Raw genomic sequence first — 23,847 nt, forward strand, 5'->3', positions numbered from 1 at the left:
GAAGTATTTAGATATTCACTTGTGATGCCATAGTCTCCAGGGCTATAGGCCAAGTGCTGGAAAATGGGATTAGTTTAGTCAGATCTTTGTTGACTGGCATGGACATGATGGGCCGAATTGACTTCTTCTGTACTGTAAGTGTCTGTGAGTCTATCTATGAGTCTCTGGGATCCAGACAGACTCCAGATTTCCATCTGATTTTTCTACTATTACAATTGGATTAGCCCACTTTGTCGGTTCTTCAATTTTCTTGATGGTGTGAAATTTCTCCATTCTGTCCAACTCTGCTTTCAGTCGGTCTCTCAGCATTACTGGTATTTTCCTGGGCGGGTGTCACAGTTTCATCAATTTTGATGGTGTGTTCTCCTTTTAGGCAACCAATCCCCTGGAACACATCTTTACACTTGTTCACGATGTCATCAGTGGTGACAGTCATCATTCTCTTGATTAGCTTCAGATTTTCACAAGCTTTGATTCCAAGAATGGGTTTTGCATCAGTTTTCACGACTACAAATGGCAGTACTTGAGACTGTTTTTTGTAGTTCACTTTAAGTGTACACTTGCCTTCTACTGCAATTTTTTCACCTCTATAAGTAGACAGCTTCACTTTTGTTTTAGTTAGCAATACAGGCTTATGGAAATGACGTTTGCTTGTGCACCTGTGTCAAGCATAAAATTCACGATCACGTTGGCAACTTTTAAATCAACCTTCCATTTGTCTTCTTTGGTTTTAGTTGTTACTGTACCAACGAAAAATTGTTTCTGTGTTAATTATGTGCACTTTCTTCGATTTATACATCTTAGCGAAGTGATTTAGTTTATCACAGTTCTTACACTGCTTTTCGTAGGCAGGACAACAATGTGGTAAATGCTCTGTTCCACACTGGCTGCATTTAATAGCAGTTTTGTTCTTTTTACGTTCACACTGTCTGTTTGTTCTTTCCCGGGGCTGTTTCTGTTTAACTGCATCTAACTGCTTGAGTGTGCATCTTATCATCTTCTGTCATCTCTTTAATCTGGCATTTCGTTGTCTCTGACATGCTGCAGATATTTATTACTTTCTCCAGCGTACGATCAACTTCTCTCAAAAGCCGTTCTCTCAAAGTGTCATTTGTGATTCTGCAAATTATTCTATCTTGGATGAGCGATTCTTCAAGCTCTCCAAATTCACACTATTTAGCTTGTTTTCTCAGCTCAGTTACATACTGATTAATGTTGTCACTGCCTTGTGTTCATGTACAAAATTGGTATTGTTCATACGTGATGTTTGTCTTAGGGCTGTAGTAGACTTCGAATTTTTCCATTTCTTTCAGGTTATTTCGTTTCTCATCACTTTCAAACATGAATGTGTTCTAGATTTCTAGGGCTGCTTCCGTTGCTATGTGAATAAAGATGGAAGACTGCACCTGGTCTTTTTTATCACTGCCCGTTGCTGTGAGGCATAGCTTGAATCGCTGCCGGAGCGTCCTCCAGTTTTCGCTGACATTACCCTCCAAACTGAGCTCTGTCGGTGGTTTCAGGACCTCCACTGTTGCATTTAGTTTACTTCTGACACCATGTCTTGTTTTTTGTTTCAATGATGCACACAGGCCGTCAACATTGTAGCTGAGCTAATTTTATTGATGACACATTTTCCTAACATGAACACATATCTGCACTAACTGAATTCTATCAAGGCAGGCTCCAACATATGTGATCTGAGCTTCAATTACCAAGTCAGGTGACCCCCTAGCTAGTACAGAGTACCGTATCGTATCTAATACTACCACAGTCAACTATTATCATGACAAATTGTAGGTAGAGGCAGGTTGATAATTAGCCTCTTTGGCTGCTAGGGTTGCCAACTGTGGTTAAATGCATTTCTGGAAGGTTTCATCACATGACTTGATGGCATAGTGGTATTGTCACTGGACCAGTATTCCAAACACCCAGGGTAATGCTCTGGGGACTGGGGTTTGAACCCCACCATGGCAGATAGTGGAATTTGAATTCAGTAAAAATACGGAATGAAAAGTCTGAAGATGATCATGAAACCATTGCCGATTGTTGTAAAAACCTATCCGGTTCACTAACGTCCTTTAGGGAAGGAAATCTGCTGTCCTTACCTAGTCTGGCCTACATGTAACTCACAGCAATGTGGTTGACTCAAAATGCCTTCTGAACAAGGGATGGGCAATAAATGCTGGCCTAGCCAGTGATGCCCACATCCCATGAACGAATAAAAAAAAAACACTTTTGCCATTCATCGGTCAACACACCCATCCTGTGATGCATTGCCTTCCTACGCCAACTGAGAAGTGTAAGAATTCATTACCCAATTGGATAAGACTATAAGACGTCAGAGCAAAAGTAGGCCCATCGAGTCCGCTCCGCTATTTAATGAGATCATAGCTGATCTGATCATCCTCAACTCCACTTTTCCCCATAACCCTTGATTACCTTACTGATTAAAACTCAGTCTATCTCAGCCTTGAATATACTTAACGACCCAGCTTCTACAGACCTCTTCGGTAAAGGATTCCATGGATTGACTACCCTCTGAGAGAAGAAATTTCTCCTCCTCTTTGTCTTAAATGGGTGACCCCTTACTCTGAGATTATGCCTTCTGGTCCTAGACTCTCCCCGCAAGAATCTTATATGTTTCAATAAGGTCGCCTCTCATTCTTGTAAACTCCAGTGAGTACAGACCCAACCCACTCACCCTCACTTCATAAGAAAATCCCTCCATACCCGAGATCAACCTAGTGAACCTTCTCTGGGCTGCCTCCAATGCCAGTATATCTTTCCTTAGATAAGGCGACCAAAATTGTTCACAGTATTCTAGGTGTGGTCTAACAAGTGCCTTGTATAGTTATAGTAAGACTTCCCTATTTTTATAACCCATTCCCTTTGAAATAAAGGCCAACATTCCATTTTCCCTCCCCAGTACCTGCTGAACTTGTATGTTAGCTTTTTAAGATACATGCCCAAATCCCTCTGTGCTGTAGCTTTCTGCAGTCTTTCTCCATGTAAATTACATTCAGCTCATCTATTCTTCCTGCCAAAGTGAATAACCTCACATTTTCCCACATTATATTCCATCTGCCAAGTTTTTGCCCACTCACTTAACCTGTCCATAACCCACTGTAGACACTTTATGTTATCCTCACCACTTGCCTCCCCACCTATTTTTGTGTCATCTGTGTCAGACTTGGTGATAGTACATTCACTTCCCTCGTCTAAGTCATTAATGTATATTGTAAATAATTGTAGCCCCAGCATTGATCCCTGTGGCACTCCACGAGTTACAGGTTGCCATCCTGAAAATGCCCTCCTTATCCCAACTCTGTCTTCTATTAGTTAGCCAATCCTCCATCCATGGCAATTTCCTACCCCCAACACCATGGGCTCTTAACTTATTAAGCAGCCTTATGTGTGGCGCCTTATCAAATGCCTTTTGGAAATCCAAATATATTACATCCAGTCATTCCCCTTTATCTATCCTGCTTGTTATCTCCTCAAAGAATTTTAATAAGTTTGTCAAGCATGATTTCCCCTTCATGAAGCTATGCTGACTCTGCTTGATTATAAATATGCATTTCTAAATGCTCTGCCATTGCATTCTTTATAATGGACTCCAACATTTTCCCAATGGCAGATGTTAAGCTAACTGGCCTATAGTTACCTGTTTTTTGTCTCTCTCCCTTTTTGAATAAGGGTGTTACATTGGCAGTTTTCCAATCTTTTGGGACTTTTCCAGAATCTAAGGATCTTTGGAAGATTACTACCAGTGCATCCACTATTTGTGTAGCTACTTTCTTTAATATCCTAGGATGCAACCCATTAGGTCCGGGGGACTTATCTGCCTTTAGCCCTATTAATTTCCCTAGTACTTTTTTTCTGGTGATAGTTATTGTATTTATTTCCTCTCCCACTTTTGCCCCTTGATTACTTAGTATTTTTAGAATGCAATTAGTGTTTTCTACTGTGAAGACTGATTCAAAGTATTTATTCAATTCCTCTGCCATTTCCTGGTTCCCCATTATTATTTCCCCAGCCTCATTCTCTAAGGGCCCATGTTCACTTTGGCCTCTCTCTTCATTTTTATACATTTAAAGAAGCTCTTACTGTCCATTTTTATATTACTGGCTAGTTTACCCTCAAAGTTTATTTTCTAACTCTTTATTTTTTTTGGTCATCTTTTGTTGGTTTTTAAAACTTTCCCAATCCTCTGGTTTACCATTAATCTTTGCCACATTGTATGTTTTTTCTTTTAATTTGATATTATCTTTAACTTTCTTGGTTCACCATGATTGGTTTATCCCCTTCCTCGAATCCTTCTTTCTCACTGGGATATATCTTTGTTTTGAGTCATGAACTATTTTCTTAAACGTCTGCCATTGTTCATCAACCGTCTTTTCTGTTAAACTCCTTCCCCAGTCAATTCTGCCTTCATTCCTTTGTAATTACCCTTATTTAAGTTTAGCACAGTTGTTTCCAACCCAAGTTTCTCGCTCTCAAACTGAATGCTAAATTCTACCATGTTATGGTAACTGTTTCCTATGGGATCTTTTACTCTGAGATCATTTATTAAACCTGCCTCATTACACATTACCAGATCCAAAATAGCTTGATCCCTGGTTGGATCCATAACATATTGTTCTAGGAAATTGACCTGAATTCACTCTGTGAGTTCTTGCTCGTAGCTACCTCTGCCAATTTGACTTTCCCAATCTACATGAAGATTAAAGTCACCTGTGATTAATGTACTGCCTTTTTTACATGCCCCCATTATCTCCTGATTTATTCTCTGCCCCACAGTATAGCTACTGTTAGGGGCCTATAGACTAATTCCACCAGTGTCTTCTTCCTCTTGTTATTTCTTAACTTCACCCATATGGATTCTACATCTTCCGATCTAAGATTATTTCTTGCTATTGTACTTATTCCACGTCGTACTAACAAAGCTACCCCACCAGCCTTTCCTTTCTGCCTGTCCTTTCGAAAAGTCACATATCCCTGAATATTTAGATTCCGGCTTTGATTTCCTTGTAACCACATCTCTGTAATGGCTATAAGATCATACCCATTAATCTCTATTTGTGCCATTAATTCATTTACTTTGTTCTGAATGCCATGTACATTTCAATAAAGAGCCATTAATTTAGCCTTTGTACCATAATTTTGCCCCTGTGACCCTATTTGCTGCTTCTTTTAATGTTTGTACACTCCATCGCTTCCTATCACACTCCAGGTGCTTGACTGTCAGCCAAACAGCATTTTGTCACCATTTTCAATATTTTGATATCTGGTAAAGATAAATGTTCAAAGAAAATCTTTTTTAATGTCCCTATGGTACTTCAGAGAGTTGCACACTGTTGAGCCCTGGAATCACAGAATTTTAATGACACAGAAGGAGGCCATTTGGCCTATCATGTGTGCACCGGCTCTCCAAATGACCTTTATGACCTAGTGCCATTTTCCTGCCTATTCCCCGTACCCTTGCACATTGTTTCTATTCAACTAATCATCTAATGTCCTCTTGAATGCCTCGATTGAACCTGCCTCCACGACACTTCCAGGCAGTGCATTCCAGACCCGAGCCTCGTTGTGTGAAAAAGTTTTTTCTCACGTCACATTTGCTTCTTTTGCAAATCACTTTAAATCTGTGCCTATCGTTCTTGATCCTTTTACGAGCAGGAACAGCTTCTCCTTATCTACTCAGTCCAGTTCCCGCATGATTTTGAACATCTCTATGAAATCTCCTCTTAACCTCCTTCTCTCCAAGGAGAACAGTCCCAGCCTCTCCAATTATCTTTGTAACTGAAGTTTCTCATCCCTGAAACCGTTCTTGTAAACTGTTATGACCGATGCAGTTGGTAAAGTGGAGTTTATTTAAAAATCCCAGAGGAAAACTTTAAACAACTGTCATAACCTATAATTTTAAGTGTTATGTTTGAGATGTGACTCTAAATTCAGGAATCAGACCCTCAGTTCTCAAGGTTTTACATTAAACTAAATGAAAGATTTTATTAATTTACACAGATTAAAATATATATACACGTGGCTACAAATTACTATTATCATAATGTTTAACAAATTCCCAAACTAATCTCCATTAAGGCAACAGCAACCCAAAGACTTAACCAAACACCAGACAAAGCATTTTCACCTGACGAATTCAAAATGAGGTTCTTTTCACTTTGGTTCCTTGTAGACACAATGGTAGGCTTACAGGTTTTGATCTTACATTGCCTCTGCCCTGCACACTCAAAATGGTTGTCTTGTAATACCTGCCACCACTGATTGAATGCAAATTCTCATTGTCTCACCAGTCTCTTTAAACTCCACCTTTTAACAATGGAACCCACTTCATAGTACCAATTTTATTAGTAATATAAACATATCGCTTGGTAGCTGCTCCATAAGTGTCCATTTTCACCCTACTTCTTGAATGCTCTATTCAAAAAATGCAAATGCACACTATCTCTCTTACATATCAAAACTAGTACACATCAAAGCACCCAGACTAGCTGGCTTTAATCCAACAAGGACAGAGACACACCCACAGACCAAACCTCTAATTTAAAAGAAAATATTTTCCAAAATATTATATATAATAGTTTCATGACATAAACCTCTTCGCACTCTCACCAATGTGTTCACATTATTCTTATATGGCGCCCATAACTGTACACAATATTCCAGCTGAGGTCTAACGAGTGCCTTATATAAATTCAACATAACATTTCTGCTCTTGTACTCTATGCCCCTATTAATTAAGGCGAGGATACTATATGCTTTATTAACTGCTCTCTACCTGTCCTGCCACCTCCAATGATCTATGCACATATACACCCAAATCTTTCTGCTCCTGCACCCACTTCAAAATTTCACCCCTTATTTTATATTGTCTGTCCACCAAAATGCATCACCTCACACTTCTCCGTATTGAACTTCATCTGCCACCTATCTGCCCACTCCACCAACTTGTCTGTGTCCTTTTGAAGTTCCACACCGTCCTCCCAAGCTTCGTATCATCGGCAAACTTTGAAATTGTCCCCTGCACACCAAGATCTAGATCATTAATATATATCAGGAAAAGCAAGGGTCCCAATACTGAGTCCTGGGAAACTCCGCTACAAACCTCCATACTAACCTTGGACAGGTTGGCAACCCCACACTTTCCTTAGCCCACAAGTCCTGGAGTGGGACTAAAACTGAGGGCTTGTGGTTCAAAGAGAGGGATGCTGTACCCACTGGGCCACAAGACCTTCTGGTCCCCTACATTACAACCGTGGTCAGGCTTTCAAAGCGCTTTGAGACCTCGTTCTGAGGTTGTGAAAGGCAATTGTCAGTCTTATTTTCTTTTATGTACATAAATATGCACACATATTCTCCCCCACACCCACAGCTGGGTGAATGCTCAGTGTGTGTGGAGCTGAGCTGAGCTGAGCTGCAGGGGGAGGAGGGGGGGGACTGTGAGTCGGCCGGAACTCCTGTACCGGGCACGATGTTCCGGGCTGGGGAAGGTTTTGTGCGATGCATTCCGCTCCGATCCGCTCCGGTTCCCCTCCTCTCCTCTCCGTTCCGCTCCGCTCCGCCTGCCGCTGTCATGTCGCCCGTCTCCTCCTTCCTCTGGACTTACGCCGTGGGGGTGAAGGTGCTGCTGTCCCAGCTGCTCAGCCGCAGCTTCTCACTGCCAGGTTAGAGGGGCCGCGCCGCGCCGCACTGCAGCGGGAGCCGGGATTGGGGTTTAAACTCTCCCCGGGGCCGGCATTGAACATTACACTGAACTGACAGTCTCTGATGAGCCGAGTCAAGCAGCATTTCCAGGGTCTGTTTATCAGGGAAACCTGCCGCCTTGGGGAAGATTCAATTCCAGTGTTGATCTGTGCTCTCTCTATTGTAGATCATCCGTTTATATATTCATTGATCTTTCTCTCTATATATCTGTGTGTATTCATTGATCTATCTCTATATACCCCATCTATATATCAGCATATGTTAATTGATCTATCTCTATATGTCCCATCTATATATCTGCATATATTCATTGATCTATCTTTATATATCCCACCTGTATATTCATTGATCTATCTCTGTACATCCCATCTACATAGTCATTGATCTATCTATATATCCCATCTATATCTCTATCACTCTATATATTCAGTTCCAGTATTGACCTGTGTTCCTGTTCTCTCCTCCTCTCTCGATCACAGAGTTATCCATTTCTACATTCCTCTTTCTCTCCCTTGATCAAAGATCCCTCCATATATCCAAATCTCTTTCTCCCTTTCCCCCTGTTTCATAGGTTCATCTATCTCTATCTTTTTGTGTCACAGATCCATATATCAGTGTCTCTCGTAGACTCATTTATCTTTTGCTCTATGTATTTAGTTCTATTTTTTTCTTGTGCTCTTGTTCTTTCCATTCCATGCACCTCACCCCCTCCCCCTGCCTTATCATAGATCCATTCAACTAACAATATCTCTCACTGCATCATAGATATATCCATCTATCAATATCTATCTGCTCTTTCATATTGTAGATCAATTTATCTATCTATCTTTATTTGGTTCCAACATTGTCTTGTGCTGCTTCTCTGTTTCAGATTGATCAATTGTTCTCTATCACAGATCAATCTTTCCATCCCTCTCTGTTTCTCAGATCTGTCTGTGTCTCTGTCATTATATACGGATTCAGTTCCAGTGTTGACTTATTTGAACTTAAAAATAGTAAAGGGAAGAAGTCACTTGTGGGAGTTGTTTATAGATCACCTAACAGTAACTACACTGTAGGATGGAGTATACAGAAAGAAATAATGTGGGCTTGTAAGAAAGGTATTGCAATCATCATGGATGACTTTCCTCTACATATAGATTGGACAATGGGGCTGGCAAAGGTAGCCTGGAAGATGAGTTCATAGACTGTTTTCGGGACAATTTCTTAGAGCAGCACATTCTAGAGCCAACCAGGGAACAGGTTATTCTGGACCTGGTAATTACAAGAGGAATTGAACATAAAAATAAGGATATAATGCTTCATTTATACAGGGCTACATCTCGAATGCTGTGCGCAATTTTGGCCTTCTTAAAGGAAGGATGTAAATGCATTGGAGATGGTTCAGAGGAGGTTTACTAGACTGATACCTGGAATGAGCTGTGGGTTGTCTTATGAGGAATGGTTGGGCAGACTGGGCTTGTTTCCACTGGAGTTTAGAAGAGTGAGAGGTGACTTGATTGAAGTATATAAGATCCTGAATGGTCTTGACAAGGTGGACGTGGTAAGGATGTTTCCTCTTGTGGGTGAGTCCAGAACTAGGGGGCTACTGTTTTAAAATTAAGGGTTGCCCTTTTAGGACAGAGATGAGGAGATTTTTTTCTCTGAGGGTCGTACGACTTTGGAACACTGTGACTTAGAAGGCGGTGGAGGCGGGGTCATTGAATATTTTTAAGCCGGAGATGGATAGATTCTTGTTAGGCTTATCGAGGGTAGTTGGGAATGTGGAATATGAAACACAAACAGATCAGCCATGATCTTATTGAATGGCAGAGGAGGCTGGAGGGGCCAAATGGCCTACTTCTGCTCCTATTTCGTATGTTCGTATGTATATGCAATGAAACAGTATTAGTTAATGACCTCACAGTAAAGAGCTTCCCGGTAGCAATGATCATGACATGACTGAATTTCACATTCAGTTTGAGGGTGGGAAGTGTGAGTGGAAGACTAGTGTTTTTAAACTTAAATAAATGCGTGTATGAAGACAGAGCTGGCTTAAAATGACCTGGGAAATTAGATAAAAGGGTAAGGCAGTAGAGATGTAGTGGCAGATATATAAGGCAATATTTCATAACACTCATCAAAGATATACAGTCCAGTGAATATATATATTGGGGAGGCGGTGCTGTATTGGTAAGGTCACTGAACTAGTAATCCAGAGGCTCAGGCTAATGCCCTGGGGACGTGGGTTCAAATCCCACCAAGGCAGCTGGTGGAATTTAAACTCAATTAATAAATCTGGAATATAAAGCTAGTCAAATAGCGACCACAAAGCTGTTGTAAAATTGTTGTAAAAAACTATCTGACTCACTAATGTCCTTTAGAGAAGGAAATTTGCTATCCTTACCTGGTATGGCCTACATGTGACTCCAGTCCCACAGCAATGTGGTTGAATCTTAAATGCTCTCTGAAATGGCCTAGCAAGCCACCAGTTGTATAAAACTGCTATGAAGTCTAAAAGGAATGAAACCGGACGGACCACCCAGCATGGACCCAGGTACCAGAAACAACAATGGCACCCTGTCAATCCTGCAGAGTCCTCCTTAACAACATCTGGGGGCTGGTGCCAAAATTGGGAGAGCTGTCCCATGGATGAGTCAAGCAATACCCTGACATAGTTACACTCATGGAATCATACCTTACAATGTCCTAGACACCACCATTCCTGGATATGCCCTGTCCTTTGACAGAACAGACCCAGCTGAGGTGGTGGCACAGTGGTATATAGTTGGGAGGGAGTTGCCCTAGGAGTCCTCAACGTGAAGTCTCATGCATCAGGTCAAACATAAGTAAGGAAGTCTCCTGCTGGTTAGTACCTATCAACCCCCTCAGCTGATGAATTAGTACTCCTCCATGTTGAGCACCACTTAGAGGAAGCACTGAGGGTGGCAAGGGTGCAGAATGTACTCAGGATGGGGGACTTCATTACAGCCTTGTCCTGACTTCATTACAGCCTTAATGAGGTCAGCCTGACCTCATTACATCCTTAGTGCAAATATGGACAAAAGAGCTGAACGTGAGAGGTGAGGTAAGAGTGACTGCCCTTGACATCAAGACAGCACTTAACCGAGTGTGGCATCAAGGAGCCCTAGCAAAACTGAAGCCAATAGGAATCAGGGGAAAACTCTCCACTTGTTGGAGTCATACCTAACACAAAGGAAGATGGTTCTGGTTGTTGGAGGTCAATCATCTCAGCCTGGGGACATCACTGTAGGAATTCCTCAGGGTAGTGTCCTAGGCCCAACCATCTTCAACTGTTTCACCAATGGCTTTCCATCCATCATAAAGTTATTGTGGGGATGTTCACGGATGATTGCTCAATGTTCAGCATCATTTGCGACTCCTCAGATACTGAAGCAGTCTGTGTCCATATGCAGCAAGACATGGACAATATTCAGACTTGGGCTGATGAATGGCTTGTACATTTGTGCCACACAAGTGCCAGGCAATGATCATCTCGAACAAGAGAAAATCTAACCATCTCCCCGTGACATTCAATGGCATTACCATTGTTGTATCCCCCACTATCAACATCTTGGGGGTTACCATTGATCAGAAGCTAAACTGGAACAGCCATATAAATACTGTGGCTACAAGAGCAGGCCAGAGGCTGGGAATTCTGAGGAGAGGAACCCAGCTCTTGACTATCCAAAGCCTGTCCACCTACAAGGCACAAGTCAGGAGTGTACTGGAATACGTCCCACTTGTCTGGATGAGCACAGCTCCAACAACAGTCAAGAAGCTCAACATCATCCAGGACAAAACAGCCCTCTTCATTGGCACCCCATCCACTGCCTTATACATTCACTCTCTGCAGCAGTGTGTACTATCTCCAAGATGCACAGCAGAACCTCAACAAGGCTCCTTCGACAGCACCTCTACCACCTAGAAGGGCAAGGGCAACAAATGCATGGGTATTACACCACCTGCAAGTTTCCCTTCAAGCCGCACACCATCCTGATCTGGGACCATATCATAATTCCATCGCTGTTGCTGGGTCAGAATCCTGGAGCTCCCTCCCTAACAGAATTGTGGGTGTACCAGCACCATATGGACTGCAGCAGTTTAAGAAGGCAGCTCACCACCATCTTCTCAAGGACAAATAGGGATGGGCAAAAAACTCTGGCCTAGCCAAAGAGGTCCACGTCCTATGAAGAAAAAAAAGACACGGCAGCATGCTTCAAGATCATGTCCTTAAAATCGGGGAAACGTTGGTGCGCACTGACTGGGAATGCTATTGTGCTGCCACTTGTACATGAAATGAGCAATTAATTGTGACAATTTAAATTTGCTATTGCCATGTTGAACAACAGTTGAATATTCATCACCGTACTGAAGGAGCTAAATCGATGTGTGTGAACAAGGCGATTGAGGTAATGGAAATATTGAAAGCACTTTTTTTTTTCACGCGAGCTATGGATAGGAATTTAGGCTTTTAGATTTGATTGGATGCTGGAGGGGTTGGTGTAATAAAATGCTGAAAAGGTTAGAGGAAGTAGAGTGGAAGGATTCTGTTGTGGAGCATAAATGTCAACATAGTCCAGTTGGGTTGAATGGCCTGTTTCTATGCTGTATATTCTAGATAAAATGCACGACTGGATAATATATCTATGGAAGAGGCTTGATAGGTCGAATAGCCTTTCGCCTCTTCAGACTTTGTTCGTATTTGCTCTGCGGTTGTGCAGCAAAACCAACTGCCAATTCCTCTGGAAAAAAGGAGCATAGTCGACATCTTTGCTGCTTCATGACTTCAGAAAGGTTTCAACAATCTTGCAAGAAAGGTTCCTGGTGTGTTCAGAAAACTGTCTGATAATATTTTAAGTGGTTAAAAATGAATAATTGCTTCTGTAGTGAATGCGAATCTGCATTGCACCTTGCCTAGTTTTTCTCCATACGTTCTCCAGCATACTTGTCCCTCACTGTGATACTGGTACATTTTGTTACTAGGAGTTCTGTAAATGTAACGATCAATGTGTGAAGGTTTTTTTGCGCTGTGGTTTACTCGAATCAAAGACTAACCTCAACAGTAGATTTTTATTTTATATTGGTAGATTTTGTCTTTTTGAACTATATAATACTCGAGTGAAGCATGACTGGCTACTGACCTCAATGGCAGTGCTGCGAACAATTTGAGACACTGAATGAAAACTGTTCTACACAATGTATTAGGTTAAATGCCTCTATTTCTCTATAATGTAAATTATTAAAAATCTTATCTGTACACTTGCACTTGCCTACAATCCTTTACTTTTTCTTCTCATGCTTTTGCTTTAGATGTTTCCATTCCATATTTATAATTGAAACCTCCTATAGATACTGTACTCCACCCTTCTACTAATGCTATTCTAGCTTAGATTCATATCTCCCAACTCTTCCTGTTCTCCAGTCAACTCTGTTTCTCTGCCCTTCAAGTTATTATAGGATTTGTTTTTATCTATAGTTAATCAAAGCATTGTATTGAAATAAAGACGGAATGAATGACTTTAAAAAATGGGGATTGACTTTCCTCCCCATGTCTGGTCCTATTATCGCTTGACAGCTAACCACACTTCAACTGTTACTCTTGGTCTTGACTCCTTGTGTGGATCACCATGGGAGTCCGACTAGTATTAAATAAACTTTGAGATATAATTCCCTCTGGTAGCGCTCTGATTAATATGGCTGTGTAAAATTGCTTCTTGTTGTTTTAACATAGTTGTTTACGATAAGCTGATTAATGACCGTTAAAGTAATGCACAAAGGAATTTTACATGAGTGAATTAATATGTTACAGAGGATACTAACTCCTCTCTCCAGTGACAGCGCGGAATATATTGTGATACAGCGCAGTGAGTATTTATGTATGGCTCCTTTTTAAATAGGGAAGTTTTATGGAAGAGATTCTATAATAAGCTTCATGATGACAAGATGGCAAGACACCTTTTTCTGTATTGCTCCCGATGATCCATTTCTGGAAAGGGCCCTGTGAATTGCATGAATGCTGTACAATCTTTAGAGTTTAGGTATTTGTCCTTCCTTTTAATATTTTGTGCCGACCAATGACAATAAGCCGATTTTGTGTGTTATTCAAGGGTCAAGACAGTAATAATCTACGACTAATCTGATGTTAAATGACATGTGGGCTGTTAAAATTGAAATGACAAATTACATTTCTGGTCCATCAATTTTCTAAGTGCGTTAAGCAGAAACATCAAGATTTACTGAAGTGATCACAGAGCACGAGAGTCATAACTCTGCCTAATGTGGCTATCTGCGGGAAATTCTTAGCATCAGGGACACATTTTAATGGTCGCCATGAATTACTGGTGAACATTTTTTAACTTCTTTGTTCTCAGGCATAAAAAGTAATCTAAAAGGCTAAAGGAATGTTGGCCTTCATATCTAGAGGATTAGAACACAAGAAGTTAGAAGTCATGCTTCAGCTATACAAAGCCCTGATTAGAACACATCTGGCATACTGCAAGCACCACATTTTAGGAAGGATATGGAGGATGTGCAGCATAGCATACTGGAATAATAACTGGAGTCTAACGGTTAAGTTACAAGGAGAGAGTACATAAAGTAGGGTTGTTTTTCCTGGAATACAGATGATTAAATGGTGACTTGGATTAAAATTTTAAAAATATCAAGGGGAACTGATAGCGTAGCAAGAAACTAGTTCCGTTGGTTGGAGAATCTAAGTAGATAGTCTTAAAATTAGAACCAGGCCTTTCAGGAGCGAAGTTAGAATACTTCTGCATGCAAAGGGTGGTACCAGTTTGCAACGCTCTCCACAAATGGTAGTTTATGCTAGCCTTGACACTCAGTGGCATTACCATCGCTGAATCCCCCACTATCAACATCCTGGGGGTTACCATTGACCAGAAACTGAACTGGAACAGCCATAGAAATAGGAATCCTGCAGCAAGTAACTCATCTCCTGACTCCCCAAAGCCTGGCCACCATCTATAAGGCACAAGTCAGGAGTGTGATGGAATACTGTCCATTTGCCTGAATGAGCACAGCTCCAAAAACACCCAAGAAGCTCGACACCATCCAGGACAAAGTAGCCTGCTTGATTGGCACCTCATCCACAAACATTCACACTCTCCACCACCAATGCACAGTGGCAGCAGTGTGTACAAATGTACAAGATGTACTGCAGCAACTCACCAAGCCTCCTTAGACAGCATTTTCCAAACCCAATACCACTACCATCTCGAAGGACAAGGGCAGCAGACACATGGGGACACCACTACCTGGAAGCTCCCCTCCAAGCCACTCACCATCCTGACTTAGAGGGTCATTGGGTCAAAATCCTGGAACTCCCTCCCTAAAAGCACTGTGGATGTACCTATACCACATGGACTGCAGCGGTTTAAGAAAGCAGCTCACTGCCACCTTCTCAGGGGCAATTTGGGATGGGCAATAAATGCTGGCCTAGCCAGCGATGCCCACATCCCATGAATGAATATAAAAAAAACAGTTGTTAATCTTAAATCTGAAATTGGTATTCAGAGATATGGAGCAAAAGTGGGTATATAGTGTTAGGTCAGCCATGATGTTATGGAGTGGCGGAACAAGCTTGAGGTGCTAAATAGCCTCCTCCCATTCCTATGTTCTCTCTGATTTTCCTCCTCTATCTCCTGCATTTGCTGACTTGTGCTGGATTACCATTTGACAGGAGCCATCTGTTTTCTTGCAGCTTTCCATTTGGCTGACCTTCGTGTCTTAATTAGGGCAGTGAAAATTGATGGGCTAATCTCATTTGAAATGTATCACAACCAAGCCTAATTTTGTCCTCACCAGACATCTATAGACTTGCTGTTTCCAACAGAGGTCACCGAAACATAATCAGGACAAAGAACTTGGCTGAAGTGCCCTCTCTTTCCAGCCAGACATAGGAACATGATGGAACCCCTTGTTGCACCCTCAATGCGACCAGCTAAGATCTCATACTGAGAATTAGCTTAGAATCCATCTGTCCTGAAGGACTTGAAAATTGTTTGATTTGTTTCTTTTTTTTTTCTCCGAGAACATATGAACAAGGAGCAGGAGAAGGCCATTTTGCCCATTGAGCCTGCTCCGCCATTTAATAAGATCATGGCTGATAGGATAGTAACCTCAAATCTGCATCCTGTCTACCCCTGATAACCTATCACCCCCTTGCTTACCAAGAATCTATCTATCTCTGCCTTAAAAATATTCAAAGACTCTGCTTCCAAGTTTTAATCAAGTCGCATCTTACTCTTCTAAACTCCAGCGATACAAGCCTAGTCTGTTCAACCTTTCATCATAAGACAAGCTGTTCATTCCAGCTATTAGGTTGATACACCTTCTCTGAATTTGCTTCCAGCACATTTACATCCTTCCTTAAATACGGTGACCAGTACTGTACACAGTACTCCAGATGTGATCTCACTAGCGCTCTGTATAACTGAAGCATAGCCTCCCTACTTTTGTATTCAGTATGATAACATTCTATTAGCTTTCCTAATTACTTGCTGTACTTGCATGCTAGCCTTTTGCGATTCATGCACTAAGACACCCAGATCCCTCTGCATTTCAAAGCTCTGCAACCTCTCACCATTTAGATAATATGACTTTCTTTTGTTCTTCCTGCCAAAATGAACAATTTCACATTTTCCCACATTATACTCCATTTGCCAGATCTTTGCTCACTCACTTAACCTATATTTTCTTGTAGCCTCCTTTTGTCCTCTTCACAATTTACTCTCCTACCTATCTTTGAGTCGCCAGCAAATTTTGCAACCATCCCTTCCATCCCTTCATCCAAGTCATTTATATAAATTGTAAATGTTGAGGTCCCAGCACTGATCCCTGAGGTACAGCACTTGTTACATCTTGCCAACCTGGAAAAGACCCATTTATGCCTACACTCTGCTTCCTGTTAGCCAGCCAATCTTTTTTTCAAGCTAATCTGTTACCCCCAATACGATGAGCTTTTATTTTCCGCAATAACCTTTGATGTGGCACTTTATCAAATGCCCCTTCTTGAAATCTAAGTACGATACATCCACCGGTTCCCCTTTATCCACAGCACATGTTACTTCCTCTAATAACTCCAATAAGTTGGTTAAACATGATTTCCCTTTCACAAAACCATGTTAACTCTGCCTGATTACCTTGATGGATTTTAAGCTAACTGGCCTGTAGTTTCCTACTTTCTGTCTCCCTCCCTTTTTGAATAATGGAGTTACTTTTGCTATCTTCCAATCTAATGGGATCTTCCCCGAATCTAAGGAGTTTTGGAAAATTAAAACCAATGCATCAACAATCTCACTAGCCCCTTCTTTCAAGACCCTAGGATGAAGTCCATCAGCACCCGGGCTCTTGTCAGCCTGCTGCTCCAACAATTTACTTCTCTGGGGTGATTGTAATTTTCCTAAGTTCCTTCCTCTCTTCTATTTCCTGATTTATAGCTGCTTTCTGGGATGTTACTTGTGCCCTCTTAGTGAAGACTGATGCAAAATACCTGTTCAATTCATCTGCTATTTCCTTGTTTTCCATTATCAATTCTCCCAGACTCACTTTCAGTAGGACCACTGCCCACTTTGTTAACTCGTTTCTTTTTAAAATATTTATAGAAACTCTTACCATCTGTCTACATACTTCTGGCTAGCTTTCTCTCCTACACTAATTTTTCCCTTCCTATTAATCTTTTAGTCATCCTTTGCTGTTCCTTATATTCAGTCCAATCTTCTGTCCTTCCACCTACCTTGCACAATTGCATACTTTTCTTTAAGTTTGATACCACCTTTAACCTTTCTAGTTAACCACAGATGGTGCAAGGAGCCTGGATCCCTGATAGATTGGTGTGAGAGAGCAGGACTAATGGCTGTTGAGATATTGTCATTCATCCAGAAACCTTTTAACAGTCTTGTTTTTTCCACCCATGTGGTGATGCATCTTTCCTGGACAGTCGGACGCAGCAGCAGCATCCTCCAACCTCTTCCACCACATTGTCATCAGAGCCAGTTGCTTCAAGTATCAAAACACACATTTAAAATGAGTAAATGGATAGTGGAAAGTTACGCTGTAATAGTTATTCGATTTGTAAACGGAGAGGGTGTTTCTATAAACGCAACTTAAAGAATTAACCCCTGAGAGTTGTTCGAGTGTGACACTCGCTACCACATGAAGTAGTTGAGACATTAAAATTGGCAATCCCTTAGCAGCTCTGGCAGCATCAGTGGAGAGAGAAACACAGTTAACATTTCAGGTCAGTGACCTTTCATCAGGATGGTTCTGTTCCATTTCATTTCAGATTTCCAGCATCTGCAGTATTTTATTTGTACTTGTTGAAGTAGTTTAGGCAATTGGTTTAGATGCTTTCAGAATTAAGCTAGACAAGAACATGAGAGAAAAATGAATAGAAAAATATGCTGAAAGACTGAGGTGAGGTAGATAAATAGAGCATATTCCATAAACACCAACACAGAGTTTCTGTGCTGTATATTCTGTGTATAATTCTACATAAACATGAATTGTTATAGGACTGACTATGCCATCAATTGTATCACTTGCTATTTGTTTCTGTTTGTTGAAGCAACGTGTTTAGCAAGCTCATACATATAAAGCTGGCTTCACTAATGCTGCATTTTGCATTGCAGGGCTGCAACCCTGACTGCATCTCCTGCAGCCGTAGAAATTCCCTGGTTTATCTTGCTGGCTGTTTCAGTACAAGCAGAGCTGCAATTAAACAACTCCCTGATTTCAAGTTGTGATTAGCGGTTTTTTCACATGGGTCCGCTACCTTGCTCAGTTCCTGGTGAAGATGCTCGTACATGTCAGTGAGAGTGCAACAACTTCCCTAGGTTGTGCAGTGTGGTTGTGAGTGAGTTCACTCACTCTGCTTGAATTGTCTGAGGAAGTAATTATTTCAATGCAAAGCCAGTCTTCTGTTTTTGGATGAGTGGGCCCATAACGTTTTTATTCCCAGTAGCCAATGTCTTCATGTTGACCACTACCCCTTCTCTCATGTCCAAGTGGTTGCTGTTCTTGTGTGAGCCCAGACCAAGAACATCAGCAGGCTATTCAACCACTATTGGTCTTTTCAAGCAGTGGTTAAGATTTTGAAAATAAACGATTATTCATCTTGAATAGTTGTTGGGATGGAAAGGCATTCATTTTGCTTTTTAAATGCAAAGGCTTTGATCATAGTGACCTTCCATGATAGTATTGGCATCTTGCCGCTGGCAAGGATAATAGCTACCAGTGTGTAAACAGTGTGCAACCCTGTCCATATGTTAAACATTTCAGGTTTTGCATTGTACGCCTGTCTTAACGCATCAGCCAGCATGCTTGCTTGGCAAATCCAGTTTGCTTGTCAACGTGTCAGCTCATGAGTCATCCTTTTGAGTTGCCCTACCTTCACATTTTGCAGCGTTGTCGTTTCTTTTTACTTAAGAATTGATCAGGTAGGTTATTACTGTTCAACCACAGTCTTATAAATCCTTGAAATGGTGTGTCCTTTTTCAAAAAAAAATGAATGTCATATTGTCTCTTCTCTTTGGTTGGCAGGTTGACATTAAATGGATAAAGGCTCTGTGTGTAGAATTGTGACGCAGGAGCCATGGAGCACAAAACTCCAGAAGGTTCTACCTCTGACCTAAAGCTGGTCTGTCACCCAAGAGCAAAAAGTAAAGTTTGGAAGTACTTTGGGTTTGATACTGATGCTGAAGGATGCATACTGCAGTGGAAGAAGATCTACTGCCGGGTTTGCAGGGCTCAAATCGCTTACTCGGGAAACACCTCCAACCTCGCCTACCACCTTGAAAAGAATCATCCCAGTGAATTCCACCAAGTTGTCAAGAGCAACGCTGAGCAAGCTAGGGAGCCGTTCACCTCCAATTTTTTGAAATCTGAGTCTGAAGGCACATACCTGAGCAACCAGGATGCAATCTTCAAGACTTGCTACAGCCAAGACAGCAAACGGCACCAAGAATTGACATCTATGGTTACCAACTTCATCTGCGAAGGGCTGTATCCTGTCTCGGTGGTAGAGGAGCAGACTTTCAAAAAGCTACTTAAAATGGCAGACCCAAGGTACGAACTCCCTAACAGGAAATATTTCTCATCCAAAGCCATCCCAGAGCGGTACCATATTATCCGGACTGGCGTGGAGAAGGAGTTGGCTGCGGCAGCATGGTGTGGTGTGACTGCCGACCTATGGACAGCACAGGGTCGAAACCGACGCTACATGTCTTTGACTGCCCACTTCTTGGGTGGTGCGGGCAGTGGCGCCAACACCCTAAAGTTCACTTCCAAGTGTCTTGCCACGTTCGAAGTGGCAGACGAGTATACCACAGAGAACTTGGCCCACGCGCTTGTCGAGTCCTTCAGAGAATGGGGAATCAGCAAAAATGTGTTGGGTGTCACAACCAGCAGCGTCAGTGAAAACGTGGTAAATGCCTGCTCCCTTCTGAATCTCCCTGTGCACATGCCGTGCTTCGGTCACACAATCAATTTGGGGATAAACCGAGCGCTCCAACTCCCGAAACTCTGCACCCTTCTTCTGAAGTGCAACAAACTGGTCGAGTACTTTAAGGTGACACCGAGGGCAGCTTACATGTTGAGGGAGAAGCAGAAACAACAGTATTTGTTGCAGCACCAACTGGTCAGCGATTGTAGCACTTGGGGGACCACCCTTTCCATGCTACAGCGGTTGAGGGAACAACAAACAGCGATTGTTGCTGTGCTTTTTGAGGACAGCATGAATTACCACTTGATGCCAGAAGCCAGTGAATGGAGCACCATAGAAGGGCTGGTGGAATTGCTGCAGCCATTTCAGCAGGCCACTGAGATGATGGGCAGATCGAAGTACCCGATCATTAGTCTGGTCAAACCTCTCCTACACGTCCTGTTGAACTCAACGCTGAAAGTTGATGATTCAGACTCTCACATGCTTGGCGCTGTGAAGGAGACCATCGCAAAAGAGTTGTCCGAAGTGTACCGGTTGTCCCCAGAGCTGGACCTCTTTCTCCACTCCGCAACGTTTCTCGACCCAAGGTACAAGAAAGTCCCGTTCCTTTCAGCAGCTCAGCAAAAGCAGGTTGAGAACAAGATCTTGGAGGAAGCCACTGCCCTCTTGGAGAAGGGAAACGAGAGCTTTGTGAGAGTAGATGGGGGCTTTGCCCTTGAAGAACCACCGCTGAAAAAACGCACGATGTCAGTGCAGCCCTACAGCACCGGGAGCATTAACTTCATGCTGGCAGAGATCTTTGGGCAGGCGGGCAGCAGCGACGAGGGCCAAGATGGATGGCATGCCCAGGTTGTGGAAGAACTGAACAATTTCAAATCACAGAAGGTGCTAGAACTGGGCAAAGATCCGCTAGTCTGGTGGTCTGACCGGGTGGCTTTATTTCCCACCTTGAGCAAACTGCTGCAGAAGTACTGGTGCATTCCTGCCACCAGCATTCCTTCCCAGCGCCTGTTCAGTGCAGCAGGGAATCTGGTGAATGCCAAGCGAAACCAGCTGGCCCCGGCTGAGGTTGACCGGCTCCTGTTCCTGTACGAGAACACAAGGGTTGAACGGGAGGTGGCTGCGGATGATGAGTACGAGTGAGAACTGGACTAACAGGAACATATTGAGGGATAAATGACCACATTCAGTGGCGAAAAGAAAGGAACAGATGGGTAATCCAAGTTATGATTTGTTATCGATTTGAAATAAAAGAATTTTGATTTCTTTTCATTGAACTGGTTGTATGAATCAGACAAGTTATTCTTTGCTCTTGCAGCAGGTTCCAAAACTGCGTCTGTGAATTTATGATATATGGGAAAGTGTGTAAACATTAAAACACAATAATAGATGACTGGCTGTACAGGTTCAAAATGAATTTTATTTAAGAAACCTAGGCTGCTAGGATTGATTCCCCCCCCCCCCCCCACACCCTCGGATCAGAACACAACAGAGAATTAGCATTCGTTCTGTACCAAAATGAAGCTGCAATAATCTTTATATTTTTAGTTCTTACAGTATAGGTGATTTGATCAATATCCTTTGATCCTTTTACCCGCCTCCAATATTCTCCCTCCACCTGGACCCCTCCCTCTGGATTCTTACCTTCTCTTGATCTTTTCATTGAGAACTGTCGGCGTGACATCAGTCGTCTCAATTTCTCTGCTCCTCTCACCCACTCTAACCTGTCTCGCTCTGAACTTGCTGCACTCCGTTCTCTCAGGTCCAACCCTGACATTGTCATCAAACCCGCTGACAAAGGTGGTGCTGTTGTCTGGCGTACTGACCTCTACCTCGCGGAGGCTGAGCGTCAACTCGCAGACACTTCCTCCTACCTCCCCCTGGACCATGACCCCACCACTGAACATCAAACCATTGTTTCCAGAACTGTTACTGACCTCATCTCCTCTGGAGATCTTCCTTCCACATACCCACAACGTCATAGTCTCCCAACCTCGGACGGCCCGCTTCTACCTCCTACCCAAAATCCACAAACAGGACTGTCCCGGCAGATCGATCGTGTCAGCCTGTTCCTGCGCCACGGAACTAATTTCTTGGTATCTTGACTCCATTCTCTCTCCCCTTGTCCAGTCCCTTCCCACCTACATCTGTGATTCCTCTGACATCCTACATCATATCAACAATTTCCAGTTCTCTGGCCCCAACCGCTTCCTCTTCACCATGGACATCCAATCTGATGGCTCTCCGCTTCTTCTTCGAACAGAGGCCCGAACAATCACCATCCACCACTACTCTCCTCCGTCTGGCTGAACTTGTTCTCTCATTTAACAATTTCTCCTTAAACTCCTCTCACTTCCTTCAAATAAAAGGTGTGGCTATGGGTACCCGCATGGGCCCCAGTTATGCCTGTCTCTTTATGGAGTATGTGGAACATTCCTTGTTCCAGTCCTACTCCGGCCCCCTCCCACAACTCTTTCTCCAGTACATCGATGATTACTTCGGTGCTGCTTCATGCTCTAGTCTGGACCTGGAAAAATTTATTAATTTTGCTTCCAATTTCCACCCTGCCATCATTTTCACATGGTCCATCTCCGACACTTCCCTTCCCTTCCTTGACCTCTCTGTCTCAATTTCTGGTGATAGACTGTCCACCAATATTCATTTCGAGCCTACCAACTCCCACAGCTACCTCGATTACAGCTCCTCACACCTCGCTTCCTATCAGGACTCCATCCCATTCTCTCAGTTCCTTGCCTCCGTCGCATCTGTTCTGATGATGCCACTTTCAAAAACAGTTCCTCTGACATGTCTTCCTTCTTCCTTAACCGAGATTTTCCACCCACGGTGGTTGACAGGCCCTCAACCGTGTCCGGCCCATCTCCCGCGCATCCGCCCTCACACCTTCCTCTCCCTCCCAGAACCATGATAGGGTCCCCCTTGTCCTCACTTATCACCCCACCAGCCTCCGCATTCAAAGGATCATCCTCCGCCATTTCCTCCAACTCCAGCATGATGCCACCACCAAATACATCTTCCCTTCACCCCTCCGGCGGCATTCCGCAGGGATCGTTCCCTCCGGGACACCCTGGTCCACTCCTCCATCACCCCCTACACCTCAACCCCCTCCCACGGCACCTTCCCATGCAACCGCAGAAGGTGCAACACCTGCCCCTTTACTTCCTCTCTCCAAGGGCCCAAACACTCCTTTCAAGTGAAGCAGCATTTCACTTGCACTTCCCTCAAATTAGTCTACTGCGTTCGCTGCTCCCAATGCGGTTTCCTCTACATTGAAGAGACCGCTTTGCGGAACGCCTTCGGTCTGTCTGCAAGCATGACCCAGACCTCTCTGCCGCTTGCCATTTCAACACTCCACCCTGCTCTCATGCCCACATGTCCATCCTTGGCCTGCTGCAATGTTCCAGTGAAGCTCAACGCAAACTGGAGGAACAGCACCTCATCTTCCGACTAGGCACTTTACAGCCTTCTGGACTGAATACTGAGTTCAACAATTTTAGATCATGAACTCTCTCCTCCATCCCCACCCCCTTTCCGATCTCTCTTTTTTCCAATAATTTATATAGATTTTTCTTTTCCCACCTATTTCCATTATTTTTGAATGTATTTCCATCCATTGTTTTATCTCTGCCTTTTAGCCTATT

At 42.9% G+C, this 23,847-nt stretch overlaps 2 protein-coding genes across 4 annotated transcripts in view; both read left to right on the forward strand.

Annotated features, from left to right (window-relative positions):
- Window positions 1–7,548: 7,548 nt before the first annotated feature.
- On the forward strand, window positions 7,549–21,579 carry LOC144682598 (E3 SUMO-protein ligase ZBED1-like). The gene is made up of 2 exons (XM_078545082.1): window positions 7,549–7,685; window positions 19,288–21,579. Exon 2 carries the CDS (start codon window positions 19,340–19,342, stop codon window positions 21,329–21,331), a length of 1,992 nt encoding a protein of 663 aa, XP_078401208.1. The 5' UTR covers window positions 7,549–7,685; window positions 19,288–19,339; the 3' UTR covers window positions 21,332–21,579.
- dhrsx (dehydrogenase/reductase (SDR family) X-linked) overlaps window positions 7,569–23,847 on the forward strand; it is a 281,259-nt gene continuing 264,980 nt past the window's right edge. For 2 of the 3 annotated variants that reach the window (XM_078545083.1, XM_078545084.1), the window contains exon 1: window positions 7,569–7,685. In XM_078545083.1, the coding sequence (XP_078401209.1) occupies window positions 7,595–7,685 (91 nt within the window). In that variant the 5' untranslated portion in view covers window positions 7,569–7,594. The remainder of the gene's footprint in view (window positions 7,686–23,847) is intronic. The other variant, XM_078545085.1, reaches the window with a different exon arrangement.

Source organism: Cetorhinus maximus, chromosome 7 (genome assembly GCF_964194155.1).
Source record: "Cetorhinus maximus chromosome 7, sCetMax3.hap1.1, whole genome shotgun sequence".
In the NCBI taxonomy this organism is placed as follows: Eukaryota; Metazoa; Chordata; class Chondrichthyes; order Lamniformes; family Cetorhinidae; genus Cetorhinus; species Cetorhinus maximus.

What these genes read in the sequence shown, in the direction of transcription:
- LOC144682598 (XM_078545082.1), top strand. Translation starts at nt 19,340, where the DNA reads ATGGAGCACAAAACTCCAGAAGGTTCTACCTCTGACCTAAAGCTGGTC.